The sequence below is a fragment of the Staurois parvus genome, unplaced genomic scaffold, assembly GCF_062004578.1.
Source record: "Staurois parvus isolate SC_StPar_1 unplaced genomic scaffold, SC_StPar_1.0 ptg000081l, whole genome shotgun sequence".
Classification (NCBI taxonomy): domain Eukaryota; kingdom Metazoa; phylum Chordata; class Amphibia; order Anura; family Ranidae; genus Staurois; species Staurois parvus.
In genome coordinates this window covers 492,557-507,065 of record NW_028317877.1, presented here as the reverse complement: position 1 = coordinate 507,065, position 14,509 = coordinate 492,557, and the positions used below count along the sequence as shown (strand labels likewise).

The following is a 14,509-nucleotide window of genomic DNA, read 5'->3' as shown; positions in this document are numbered from 1 at the left end:
TACTACGGACACTTTCCACTGCCCTGCTGACTGACACTGTTCGCTGCTCTACTGATTGACACCATCCACTGCCCTACTGACTGACACTGTACATTTTTAAGGTAGGCTAAGTTTGTATTTTTACAATGACATTTGTTTTATTATATTTTTCTACATTTTCCTTACTATTTAGTTCGACCTTGCTAGTTGTCTTTTTTTTTTTTTTTTTTTTAAATGGCGCTAAACCCTGATGATCTTTGATCTCTCTCATGTTGTTCAGGTAGATCTCCACCTCTCAAAGTTGCCTACCCCTGGATTAGACTATTGTCTCTAAGCAGACAATCAGCAATTGCAATAATGCATAAGATAAAAGTAGTAGTTATTATATATTTTAACTGGAATACCTCTTTAAATATCCTGCTACTTATTACGCAGGTTTTGATTTAGGCCCAGTTCACATTAGTGTGATTTCAGATGCGATTTCAGTCATACAGAATCACATGGCAATGGACATCACATTGGTTTCATCGGTGCCCGTTAACCTCAATGCAACGCATGATTTTGGAGAATGGTCCTCTGCTACTTTGGTGCAGTTCCAAAGCAATTTTGGCCCCATGGAATATGTAAGCTGCATCTAAAATGTAACCAAACCACACTACATACTAGTGTGAACCTAGCCTTAGGGTCTGTATTTTCATTAACATTGTATCATTGATACATTGCAGACTTGCAGAATTCCACGGAGCCAAGTAACCAATCTGCTTAAAAGCTGACATTAAGACAGACAGGTCAATGCATAGATGGAATACGTATATTTGAGCTGTTTTACCTGTCAAAGGATTTATATTTCTGCCCATTAACTCCTGAGATTTACGCATCTGTCAGACAACACAGTCAACCTGGATACCTGAGGTTATCTGTTGTAGTTAAGTAATACATCTAGGACTTGTCCCTGCACCCAGCCTGTGAAGGAGAAGCAACAGATGAATTCATCACTCTGTCACACTGCTTTCTCTTTTTATCAGCATTTAGCTTGTTAGCATGTGAGCACTGCAGCATACCTGATTGGCACTTTGGGCCTCATGCATACAGGCACCCGGGACTGGAACCCGGGACACAAAATTTTGGAATATTTCCCAACCACAGTTGTTGTGGACAGTCACCCACAGAAATCAATGGCTGTAGGCAGCCGCACACTGGTATATGCTGGCAATTCCTAAAAATGTGCATGTGTAGGAACCTGAATGTAAATCATCTAATGCTAGCCGTACAGTTGTCAAAAAATTGTTCAAACTCACTTTCCAAAAATGAACACATGGTCATGAGAGCAAGCAATATTGCCATCATGTAATGACTGATTTTCAAGCAATAGATTGTTCAATGGACTTGAATGAATTTGTTTTTCGGTTGTTTTGTCACATATGTAAAGTACGAACAGTTTGATTTTTAATGGGGAAGACGCACATTAACCTTTTCAATGTGTCATCCGTTCAGCAGTATTCCAAACCTTTCCTTCGATTTTTTTTTTTTTGTTCAAAAACGTCAAAACCGATTTTCTATTTGTGAATGTTCGGTTTTGTTTTAGGAATTATTTTCGTATATTCGGATTTGTTTCCTATATTCATTTTTTTCTCATTGAAATTCAGATTTTGAAAGTTGAATTTCTGAAGATGGCTATATTCGTTCTGTTTTATTTTATTGTAAACTGTTCTGTTCTACTCTGTTTTACTCTATTCTTTTTTTTCTATTCTATTCTCTTCTGTTTTATTCTGTTCTTTTCTATTCTATTTTATGTTATTCCTTTCTATTCTATTCGGTTCTATTATATCTTTTTATTTTCTATTTTATTATTTTCTATTCTATTCTATAAAGCAGTCTAAGTAGGAATCATCATCTTCACTTTTATACCTTACTGTATTTATTTTAATATGTTTCCATTTCAAATTCATTTTCAAACTCAAATGTATTTTTTAATTTAAATTCAGATAATTTATTTCATTATCATTTATTTTGGATTTGTTGAAATTATTCTTGTGACTCAGAAATTCAGATGCATCCGAATCACCAAATGACAAAAATTTTGTCCACATTTCAATTCATAACAAAACGAATCACACATGTCTATACAGCACCTGTAGCTCCTGAACTGGGAAACGTCCAATTTTTACTTCATAGTGCCCCATGTGCATGAGACCTTATGTGGCCCCCATTCTCTCAATCGGAGCTCTTGCAAGAGGCTAATACCAGGGCCAGTTTATGTAGTTAAACTAATTGCTTTTAAAAACAGTTAATGATTTTTAAAAGAACACATTCCTGCATGATTTTGGGTTTTTTAATTGATTGGAAATCAGCTTTAAGAATTACAGTTGACAATTTAATTTATATACTGTTTCTATTGTCAATTAAAGCACTGGATCATAAGAGCTTATAAACTGGAAAATGAATAGTTCACTGGTATTGCCCACATATTTTTTTTTCTCTCACTTTTTATCATGGTTGCTATTGTGAATTCTCCTAATGCTCCTTCCCCATTTGAGTTTATAATCGCTCTGTCATCTAATATAAAACATGGTCAAGGAGCCTGCCATATACATTAGATAATCACTGGAAACTTCCTAAACAGCCTAACTGGCAAAAAAAAAAATCTATAGGGTGGGTGATCCTAGGGAAGGAAGTGTATTATTGTCAGGATCTCCAGGTGAAAATAAAGGAAAACTACCTGAAAAACAGATGCAGCCATCACATCTAAAGGCTGGTAATCTGTAATATATACAATTTTTGTTCCTGCCATTAGATACGCTTTAACCCCTCCGTGTAGCTTCCCTCATTACAAAGAGAAGAGCAGGTGAGAATTTCTTAAAACACATCTTCCATTTTGAAGAAGTTTAAACTTTTTTTTCTGTTTGTTATTGTGACTGAATTGTCTTTTATATTGTGAAAAAGACAAACAAATGCAAATGTGAGCAGACTGACTGGCAGAGGTGAGGGACATTAGCAGGAGCCTCTAGCTGCAAGATCAGGACTATTTGTGGGGTTTTGACTCCTTTATCTGAGATTCAACAAACAGTGATAAGTCAAGTACTTTCCCCTTAAGCTATGGATTTATTGTGATGAGCATGATTTCCATCTGTGACCTATTTACAAAGTAAACAGCAACTCTAAAAGTGTTTTTTTTTTGTCCTGACTGTGGATCACAGCAGTGTCTTTTTGTTTTTGTTTTTTCATAATCAGGTAGAAAGTCTAAGCCTGACAGATATGGAAGCCTTTCTGGCCCAAGCAATATGCCTTCCAGGGAAATCTTCATCTCAACTGAATAGATTGCAGGTAAAGACAACCATACTATTGGGTCTACTTTTCTTACCCTTCTGTTGACCTCACACCCACTATCAGAGAGAACTTTAGCTGTTGGTCGTGAACGAAGCAGATACCAGTCTATTGCACATTTACAGTTATAACATTCATAGAATGTTTCCTTTTACAAGTGAATGAAGTAGACAAATTGGCATTACACCTGAGGTAGAAGGGAAGAGATCAAAACAATTCAACTGATAACATATCTTAGTTCTTCTGGCTTCACACACATGCATCTTCATATATCCTACTACGAATCATAGGAAATGCTTATTCTGTTGTTGTTCCAACTGGTTAGTGCTAACTATTTACACGATGGCCACACAAGGGATGATCGAGAATAACAAGCAGTGAAAATTCTGTCTGTGCTTATCTGGACAACAGCACCTCCAGTACTTTCCACCATTTTCTCCAATGTGGCAAGTGTTCCACTGAGACACAGTTGCAATAAGACGGTTGGTATTTTTTTTTTTTACTTTTTTGTCTTGGATAGATTGGGAAGAGTTAGGGCTCATGAACACAGTTGTAAATACAGGCATAAAATATTATAAAATAATAAAATATTATACAGCATAAAATAATATTATACAGCATAACATATGCCCTTGTTTGCAGCTCTTAGGAGCCACATCTGATGTGTAATTCTGCCCATTGACAGAATACATTGTATATGGGTATATGTCTGTAAACACTGGCATTCCTAGATTGTAAGCTCGAAAGAGCAGGGCCCTCAATCCCCTCATGTTTTGCATTGTATTGGTATTGTTCTGTCACATGTTCTGTCCCCCTTTGTAATGTACAGCGCTGAGCGAACTATTGGCGCTTTATATATACTGTATAATAATAATTTACGTTTACACAGCATTTAAACCTATATAACTGCATGCAGTGTATTCTGTTAATACATTTCTAAGGGCAGCTGGGGCCCCTGGTCGCTGCATATGTAAGCATACTTTATGGTGTACTCCCATATGCCTGCATTTACATCCATGTGCATAAGCCCTTAGAATACCTGTTAGGCTCCATTTACACTGCAGCTGATAAACTTTCAGCAGCCCCTGAACTCTCCCTAATGTTTTCCTATGTGTCCATGTACACTATGTTGTTTGTAGTCGGTTTCAGGCAGTTTTAGTTTACAGTAGTTTTTTGAACGCACCAAACTTGCGTTCAGGAATAGATTTTATCAGCGTTTCAAACGCCAAACTCTTGTAAACACGTGTAAACGCTGCTAACCGTGTTTATAAGCGTTTGGAAAATGTTTTTAACTCTTCCATTTCCAGAGCCTTTTTTCATCATGAAAAATGCATTCATAGTGTTTTCCCAGTACTCAAATGGACCTGGTACACCATGCTTTGAGGTTTTGCATGAAAGAAAATATGTTAGACACTGCTGCAATAATTTCTGCACAGAAATGAGCTGGAACACCTCTAAACACCACAAACAAACAAAAAGGCAGCTAATCTCAGCAAATACTTCTTTCTCTGCTTCTGCCCTCTCTATTTCTCTCAAAATGTCTGAAATAGTTAATATTGTACTGTTTTTCAGTGCATTCTGGGCATTTTGGAAGGCCTCCTGAGGTTATCCTTAAAAAATGCTTCTAAACACAAACACTCATAAACACGGTATGCAAACGCAGCTAAAGAGACGTTTTTTAACCCTAGTTTTCCAGCAGTCAGTTTCCATCGTTCAGAAGTGTCCTGTGTACATGGAGCCTTAGTCTTTTATTGCTCTCTATGACCTCATTGTAGAGAGAGTCACTGGGACAAGAAACAAAGAGCAATAAAAATATTGAAAATACTAAACCTCTTCACACTTTTAAAAATGTGTTTGTTGTTTTTGACTGTATCACCCTTGGAAAGTTTTCCCATCACATTCTTTCCTGTCTGTACGTGAGGGTAAATTTCCCCAGTAGGGACTCCAATGACAATAAAAAACGAAAAAAGAGAGTAGGGAAGGGTACTTCTTTCAGGTTATTTCTTGATGCCTATGTCCTGCTGGGGAGATTCCCCTTCACTTCCAGTCCTTGTGGTGCAACAGGAAATGAGAGGAATTTGTTCCAAGTTGAGCGGTATTCCCACCATAGAGAGTTGTCATAGGAACAAATGTTCTAGTTGGTGGCTTTTTCCCCCCTTCATGCTCTGGTAACATCTCATAATTTTGGTTTTCCCCCACTGTCTCTCCAGAATTCATAATACATTGTCTTTTTCCAGTATGGGTTCCATGTATGCCATTGAAAATGTCAACCAACAGCTTATCTGTGAAATCATGGAAAGTCAGGCCCCAAGGGAAACTAAACCATAGGGGTACAGAAGGGAGGTTTTTTTTTTTTTGCGAGGGGGGGGGGGGACGACTAATAATGATGATCTGCTTTACTTTATGAGAAATTGTTATTCTTGATCAGTGCTCTTGCTAGGAAATATGGTGTTGAAATGTTTACATGACTTGCATTGCTTTAGATGTATTTTGCTGCGCTTGTAGTGCCTATTACCTTTTATTTACATTCAAATGTGTTCTTGAAAAACAAATTTCCTGTTAGGCTAATTAATTCGGTGTCATGCTTTGCACTGCAGCTGGGTTATGTATACCTTTTGAACTACATTATAGACATGTTATTTGGATGTGCATCAGACAGGCACCATGGAGTATTGGGAGTGTGTGCACAAGGGACTGAGAGGACTTCAGAGGAAAGAATAGACCTACCTGACCCAAGCCAATTTTTTTCAAACTCATTGACTTCAGTGAGAATGTATTGTTCATGTAGTTTGCTCAATGTCATAACTATTTAACTGCAATTCATAATAGGGAATTATGGTTTGACAGACCACAACTTTGTGGTCACATTCATTTTTCAGTTGCTTTTTCAGTAATGTGCCAGAATGCAGTGACAAACACCGTGTATAAAAAGTGGTTGGACAAAAATATGGAAACACTACATGATTTGTAGGTGTGAAAGTGATGACACGTATCACATTGAAAGCGGAGGTTGTGTAACATTGTATGCGTGTGTCTATATATATATATATCCTTGACCGAGAGGGACTACAAAGGATAGTAAGTGTCAGACAGTTTTATTTTTCTATGAGTAGCTGTCTATATTGTTGGGATCCTGGAAATACTCTAAAGCTGGTTATGGCAAGTTTTAGCTTCAGTAGCAGCATAGACTCTCAGTGTCCATCTATACAAACACCCCCTACCTTCTATTGAGGCTGTCTAATCAAAGAGACCGTGAAATCAAGGTTGCCATCATAGCAGTGCCTAGCAACGTGTAAAAACAAGTATTTTGCATGCAAGGGTTGTCAGGAACACCAACAACTGGGCAAGAACTATGGTACTATGGTAGGGAGACATCTTTGTAAGGTACAACATGCTTCATGCACTGCACTTCAAAGTCATGGCCTTAAAATAGTTTTACCTTTGGTGTGCATGGGGATATCTAGTGTTTATTACACATGTACCTCCAAACCTCATTTATCTGCAAGTGTATCTGCTGATCTTTTTCATTTTTTTTTTTATTCCACCATTATTTTTTATACCTTTTTTACCTTTTCAAGTAGGTGCTGCCAGGATAGTGGAGCCTACCTTAAAGCAGAACTCTAGGAAAAAACATTTTTACGTGTCCTTGTTGCTGGTTTCCTACCTTCACTGAATATGTCATCTATTTTCTGGTTCACTCAGTAGTTGCTCTGAAGCTGCCTATTCATTTTCAAATCAAGCCATTAATTCTCTTTGGTTTCCTGTTTGTAAGACCAGTGGCTGCTATGCCTCCTATTCCCTAAGCCACTGGTCTTGGCACATCCCTTCTGTAGTTCTTTCTCCAGGAAGTAGTGGTGTAATTCAGCCCCACTTGCAGTGGTGGGTGGACCAAGAGTCTCAGACACAATCAACATGTACAGGCCTAGTGTACCCACCCACATTCACTACAATTCATTGTGGTTGATGGGAACTGTAGTTTCCTTTTTACTGCAGAGAGAGAAGAGAGGATATGATTCAATCCCGTGCTGTTACACCTGCTCCTTGGCAGAGCAGATGTTTGCTTTTGAACTACAGAGATGAGGTCATGAAAATTCAATTGGACTTTTCTCCTAAATGGTAAAGAGGTTCAAAAAGTTATTAACTGTTCAGTGTTTTGATTAGGGGGGTGTACTAATGGGTGATTTTTTTTTTTGCCTATCCCGGAATTAATGTCACGTACCTGATTGAAGACTGAAATGACAAGGTCGGCCTCACTTGTGTCACTAGTCCTGACCCCAGTGGAAGTGGAGCAGAGGGTGTCTAGGGACCAGGGGGACAAGTGCGCCAGCAGATGTTGTTTGCAGCTCTTGCAGCTGGAGACTTTGAAAGACTGATGAACCTCCGATTCAGGAACAGTAGTCATATGCAGAGCTGGTATGGTATGTCGCCAGGTGTGCACCAGAGTAAGACAGGAAGCTGGGATGGGAGACAGGAGCAATGTTATAGGAATAGCCGTGGTCATCAACAGGTGGACAACAAGGTACCAAATCATAAGCAAACCAAAGTCAGGAGCAGAGCTGAAGTCAGGAACAAGTATCAAGCAGGAGAGTAATCAGAGTCAGGTCAGGAACAAGCTGAGTCAGCAACAAGGAAATCGCACAGGAACGAGCAGGAAATGGGGAACAGCTGAAGACCAGTCAGCATTCAGCACAGGCAGAGACACCTTTTAAATAGTCCGTCTGGCGCCAATCTTCGCCGTGTGTGTGCAGGTGCGCATACATGTACGCGATTGTGCATTTCTGTGGGCATGCGCACGTCTATTCGCCAGCCGTCTCACGGGAATTCCCTTAGTTATTCTTTAAGCACTGAGAAACTCTATCTTGAACTGATATGCACCCGTTTTGGGCTTGCCTGCAGAGATTTATACAGTTTTGTGAATTGTGATGGCTGGGATTTCTAAATAATGAAATTCTCCACAGACCAGATGAATCAATATTTAAAGATTTAGCAGAATCATTAATTCTTTATCAGTAATAAGGACCATAATCTACAGGGTGTCCCAAAAGTTATGTAAAATGTATATAAATGATTTTTACTACAGTAAATGCTCAAAATTGATGGGCTTTGACTTCACAACAGTTGGGTATGTGCTGAATCATGAACATTGAACATTTTTTAATGTTGCAGAATTTATTTTGTTATACAGTATGCAGATATGAATTCCTCCTTTTTTGGTGAAATATTTTTTATGGGCCAAGGTTGATAAACTACTGACTCCAGATGACCCCAAAGAAAAAAAGTAGTAGTAGCAAAGTGTGATGGCACACCATCCTTCTGAGTCCACATTTTCTGTTGTCCTGACAAAGGAATGTCAAAAAATTAGGAGAGAAGAAAAGATTTTAATATACAGAGGTAATTTTCCCCGTTACGTTACTAAAAAAAAATGACCCAAATAATGTCAGTTTGAAAACAGCCATCAACCACCCAGTTTGGGTTGTTTTTAGACCAGTAACATACAATGTTGAAACTACCATTGACATGAAATGAGGCTTCATCATTGTAAAACACCATTCATTTATGCTGTTGTAAGAACCACTCACAATATTCCATATGCCTGTCTGTATCATCACCATACATTTTATAGGGATGGATATGATGATTACTAATAATCTGATGTCTATAGATCCATACTTTGGGCACACCCTGTTTATGGATATCTTTAGTATGGAAAGTTATTGAAGTGGGAAAACATCACTCCTTGATACTTAGGTCATTGAAAAGGAATCTTTTAGTATGAGAGAGGTGGCAGAGGAAGGCGCTTTGTGATGTAGAGAAAACAAATGATTTCCTTCCATGCAATAATCTCCTTACACATTCTACATCCCTCATTTTACTGTTATAAAAAGACTTTAGGTGCCAAGGTTATCTGAAAAGGTCATTTGCAAGTTAACTGTAAAAATCATTGGCATTGGTGTTAAAATACAGGGGTTGTAAATGGAAACACTACATGATTTGCAGGTGTGAAAGTGACAACATGTTTCATGATGAGAGAGGAATTGATGTAACATTATTTTGCTTCCGCTGTGTGATGAGACATCTAGCTAACAGGTGGGAAACCTCACTTTCAGCATTCACTGCATGCACTGCTAGTAAAACGAAGTCATGTCAGAGCTTACTGAGCTTCAAAGAGGGCAAATTGTTGGTGCCCATTTAGCTGGTGCCTCTGTGATTGAAGTTGCCAGTTTATTTCCTGTGTCGTGAGGTACAGTGTCAAAGGTTATGACAGCATATACAGTTTCTGGGAAAATGTCTGATAAACATAAGCGTGACAGACATGGTCAACTGACCAAAAGAGACAAAAGGACATTTGCGTACTATTGTGACCCGGAATAAGAAAACAACTGCTACAAAAGTGGCTTCAGAGCTTAATCTCAGTCTTCACGGGACTGAGATTGAGCTCTGCAGTGAAATGAAGCTTCAAACTAGAATTCCTCCTGTAAAAGACCAGAGCATTTTCTGGTGTGAGAGGGTGCCTAAAGCCTCATAGTTGTTTATCTTTAATTTGAGATCTATGGCACCTTTGTCTTTGGCTGCTAGTTTTATAGGATTTGAAAAGAGATTTGATGATGTCACTACTATACTATTTACTGCTCTCTTTCTGGAGGCTCTGCCATGAGGAAGTAAAGTTTTTTTTCCTCTACTAAGATGCTTCCACACAAAGACACAGAACAACTCAAAACCAAATTTCAAATCTCATTGGACACCTGAAAAAATTGCCACTTTTTAAAAAAATGTATATCTTTATCCTTCTTTTTATAGCTTTGTGAATTCAACCTATAGTCAAATTCAGTTTGTTTCCTACTTTACTAATCTGTATGAAATGATATATCTAAAAACAGACACAAATAAACCTTCATTCACTCTGTGTATGTATTTATTAAAGTTGAACTTTCTCCATAACAGTTTGATAGCAAATAATGTTCTTTAACAAAAGAACATATATTCCTCATTAATAATTATGCTACCACATAGTGTGTGCTGTATGTTGCCTCCAGCATTGCCCTACTTTCTTCTTGCTGGAGGCCAGTTTGTTGAAGCCCGAAGCAGTCATTTTCTTATTGGAAACTCTCACCCTCTCTTTGGTCTCAAAAACTATATGTCAGCTTTCTGTAATTAAAATATATACATTTTCACCCTTGATTGTATGTCTATGCTCAATTGGAGAGGAAGGCTGGCAGAAGCTTTGCAGTTCACAGGTTGCCAATGAGGGAGAAAGGAGAAAGAATCAGGGAGATAAGGCAATATGCTTGTAAGTTTAACTCTTTTGTGTCTCCCTGACAGCAGAGTTACCCTGTCACTTCTCCTTTTCTTTTCTCCCTCCCTAATCTGTGTTCCTTCACACAGTCTGTGACATTCCTGTTGCTTTCTTCCCTCTTCAGCAACAGTAAATCTTAAAGCTGTCAGCTGATTGGCCTCTAGTGGTTCTGATTTTAAGCACAGTGCCGAGAATAGAGAGCAACTGAGCATGTGCAGAGCAGGGAGAAACAATTACTGGATTTTAAATAGTATAAGAACTTATTATTAATGTTTTACATAGCTATACCTGCAAAATATGCCAGTCTGAAGTGATCGATAAGGACTTAATTTTTTGACCAAAGTTAAACATTAAAGCGGAGTTCCACTCAACCTATCAAAAAATAAAAGTCAGCAGCTACAAAAATGTAGCTGCTGACTTTTAAAAAACAGCCACTTACCTGTCCCTCGGTCCCGTGGTGTGTCCCCCGCAACTCGTTTCACCAGCCGTCCTGTATTCCAGGAGGCCGGCATCTTCACTGTGGGCACCCGGCTGTGATAGCTTCCGGCTTCACAGCCGGGTACCCACTGCGCATGTGCGAGTAGTGCTGCACTTCGTGAATGGTCCTGTAGTCTTCTGGGACCTGTCACGTGTCCCAAAAGACTACATGAAGGGAGGACACCTTCTGTTTCTGATCACCTAGGCGATCGGACCGGAAGTGGGAGCGGGCACCTGTCAAATTCGGGTACCCGCTCCCCCCCCCCCCCCCGCTTCCCAAAGGTGCCAATTCTTAATGAGGAGCGGGGGAGCAGTCCTTAAAGCGGCACTTCCCCTTTTGGGTGGAGCTCCGCTTTAAGTTTAGGTTATGCTTGCCATTTTTTATATATATATATATATATATATATATATATATATATATATATATATATACAGTTGTGACCAAAATTATTCAACCCCCAATGCTGTAAAGGGGTTTAGGGACTATAGTGTACATTTGGAATTGTATTCAGAATCAAATCCTACAAGGACGTTGTAACTACCCAAATGCAACTAAAATGACATCAATTGTTTATGTAATACAGTAGTAAATGGTTCTTATGTGGTTTCTTCATTGCCACAATTATTCAACCCCTTAAAGACTACCACTCTGAAGAACAGAGGTTCATACAGGTGCTTTCCATCAGGTATTGAAAACACCTGTGGATGTCACCGAGCAGCAATCAAGCATAATAAGCACCAATTAGGCAGCTTTAAAATGACTGTGATACTCAGCTCCTTCTAGACATTTACTGGTGTGGTTACAAACATGGTGAAGGCAAGAGAATGGTCCAGGAAGACAAGAGAAGAGGTGATTTCTCTTCACAGGAAGGGCAATGGCTATAAGAAGATTGCAAAGATGTTAAACATACCAAGAGACACCTTAGGAAGCATCATTCGCAAATTCAAGGCAAAGGGCACTGTTGAAACGCTACCTGGTCGTGGCAGAAAGAAGATGCTGACTTCGACTGCTGTGCGCTACCTGAAGCGTAGAGTGGAGAGAAGTCCCCGTGTGACTGCTGAGGAACTGAGAAAAGATTTGTCAGATGTGGGTACAGAAGTTTCAGCCCAGACAATAAGACGCACACTGCGTAATGAAGGCCTCCGTGCCAGAACTCCCAGGCGTACCCCCTTGCTGTCTCCAAAGAATAAGAAGAGTCGACTGCAGTATGCCAAAAGCCATGTGGACAAACCACAAAAGTTGTGGGATAGTGTTCTGTGGACTGATGAAACAAAATTAGAACTGTTTGGGCCCATGGATCAACGCTATGTTTGGAGGAGGAAGAACAAGGCCTATGATGAAAAGAACACCTTGCCTACTGTGAAGCATGGTGGAGGGTCAATCATGCTTTGGGGCTGTTTTGCTTCTGCAGGTACAGGGAAGCTTCAGCGTGTGCAAGGTACCATGAATTCTCTTCAGTACCAGGAGATATTGGATGGAAACGTGATGCAGTCCGTCACACACCTGAGGCTTGGGAGACGTTGGACCTTTCAACAGGACAATGATCCCAAGCATACCTCCAAGTCCACTAGAGCATGGTTGCAGAGGAAAGGCTGGAACATTTTGGAGTGGCCATCGCAGTCACCAGACTTAAATCCGATTGAGAACCTCTGGTGGGACTTAAAGAAAGCAGTTGCAGTGCGCAAGCCTAAGAATGTGACTGAACTGGAGGCCTTTGCCCATGAAGAATGGGCGAAGATACCCGTAGATCGCTGCAAGACACTTGTGTCAAGCTATGCTTCACGTTTAAAAGCTGTTATAACTGTAAAAGGATGCTGTACTAAGTACTAAGATTGAATGTCACTTGGGGGTTGAATAAAACTGATAATGCTGTGAGCACAGAAAAGACATTTGTGGTTATTTCATTATAACTGTTATGTTATATTTGTCTGACCTACAAGTGCCTCTTTAATGTAAATGTAAGCAAGATGACTGAATGATCAAAAGCAATGTCAAACTGGCCAAAACACTCAATTTCAGTGGGGGTTGAATAATTTTGGTCACAACTGTATATATATAATGCCTAATTCTGTTTTACTCTGACAATTTTGCCAGTAGTTCTTTTTATGTATTATGTAGGACTCCCCCAATGTGATCTCCTCATTTGCCTCTCTTATTGTAGCAGGAAATACTCAGCACAGGTTCTTCTTTCATGGAAATGCCTAATTCTGTTTTACTCTGTTGACAATTTTTCCAGTAGTTCTTATTTATGTAGGACTCCCCCAATGTGATCTCCTCATTTGCCTCCCTTATTGTATCAAGAAATACTCAGCACAGGTTCTTCTTTCATGGAAATGCCTAATTCTGTTGTATTCTGTTGACAATTTTCCAGTAGTTCTTATTATGTAGGACTCCCCCAATATGATCTCCTCATTTGACTCCCTAATTGTAGCAAGAAATACTCAGCACAGGTTCTTCTTTCATACACAGGTATGTTGCACAGAGGTAGAGCCACCAGGATCAGGCAGGACATGCCTATTGGATGTTGGTGTCATGAGCTGACTGGGTACAGCTAAAATATACATTGAAATTGGTTAGGTCTTGTGAGTCCAGCTAATGGCCTTTAGTCAAAAGGGGAGATATTTGGATCTTTTTTTTTCCTTGGAGGTCTTTAAATGTCAATTTTAATGTTGGTAACTGTATAAAATTATACAAAAACATGTTAGCCAAGAATAAGTACATGGGTAGAGAAGGAAAAAGTATTGTCAGAGTAATACCTTTTTAGGGCACTTGTGTTAATGCACATGCATTATCATCTACTAAGGCGTGCTGAATTAAGGCGGCCTATTTATTTTTAATAGGCTGGCAGTGGATTTTGTTGAACTAAAAAAAACTGACCTCACACTGTTTTGCTGTACAAACCACAGCATTTGTGCTGAAGTACAAGTGTGTTGACTGCTACTGTAACAATGCATCGGGGTGCCATTCACAATGAATAGTACGTCAATACACCATGGCTCGCATGTTACCATACACTGTGCTTTTACCGCACTTAACCAAAGCACACGTGAACAGCCTTTAGTATCTAAAAATTATTTTCGAAAACGTAGTCTTTCAATTCAGTTCCAAAGAACTATTACTTCTTCGGAACTGAACCAGAACAAAGCAATTATGTATAGATGAAATGTTAAGTAAGATAATAACACATGAAATATTATTATCCAATTAAACCACATGTTCTTGTAACCTAGAATATTTTTAATTTGCTTGTATACAATGTAGATAGGCTTAAGTGTGTTGATTGTAGGTATTTTCTGGCCTTTCCTTCTACAATATCTCTTTAAGTATTTGTTGATAGGGACCTGGTATTTTATGAATTCCACACTTCAGTAGTCAATGGGGAGAAGAGGTAAATAAACACATAATAAAAGTTGAGAATTAGCTCTTTTGTGATA

The 14,509-nt window shown here is 39.0% G+C and overlaps 1 protein-coding gene across 7 annotated transcripts in view; it reads left to right on the top strand.

Annotated features, from left to right (window-relative positions):
• The window catches only part of FAM120B (family with sequence similarity 120 member B), a 160,275-nt gene that overhangs the window by 58,882 nt on the left and 86,884 nt on the right, over window positions 1-14,509 (top strand). For all 7 annotated transcript variants that reach the window (XM_089669691.1, XM_089669689.1, XM_089669690.1 and 4 more), the window contains exon 6: window positions 3,211-3,303. In XM_089669691.1, coding sequence (XP_089525817.1) covers window positions 3,211-3,303 — 93 coding nt within the window. The remainder of the gene's footprint in view (window positions 1-3,210; window positions 3,304-14,509) is intronic.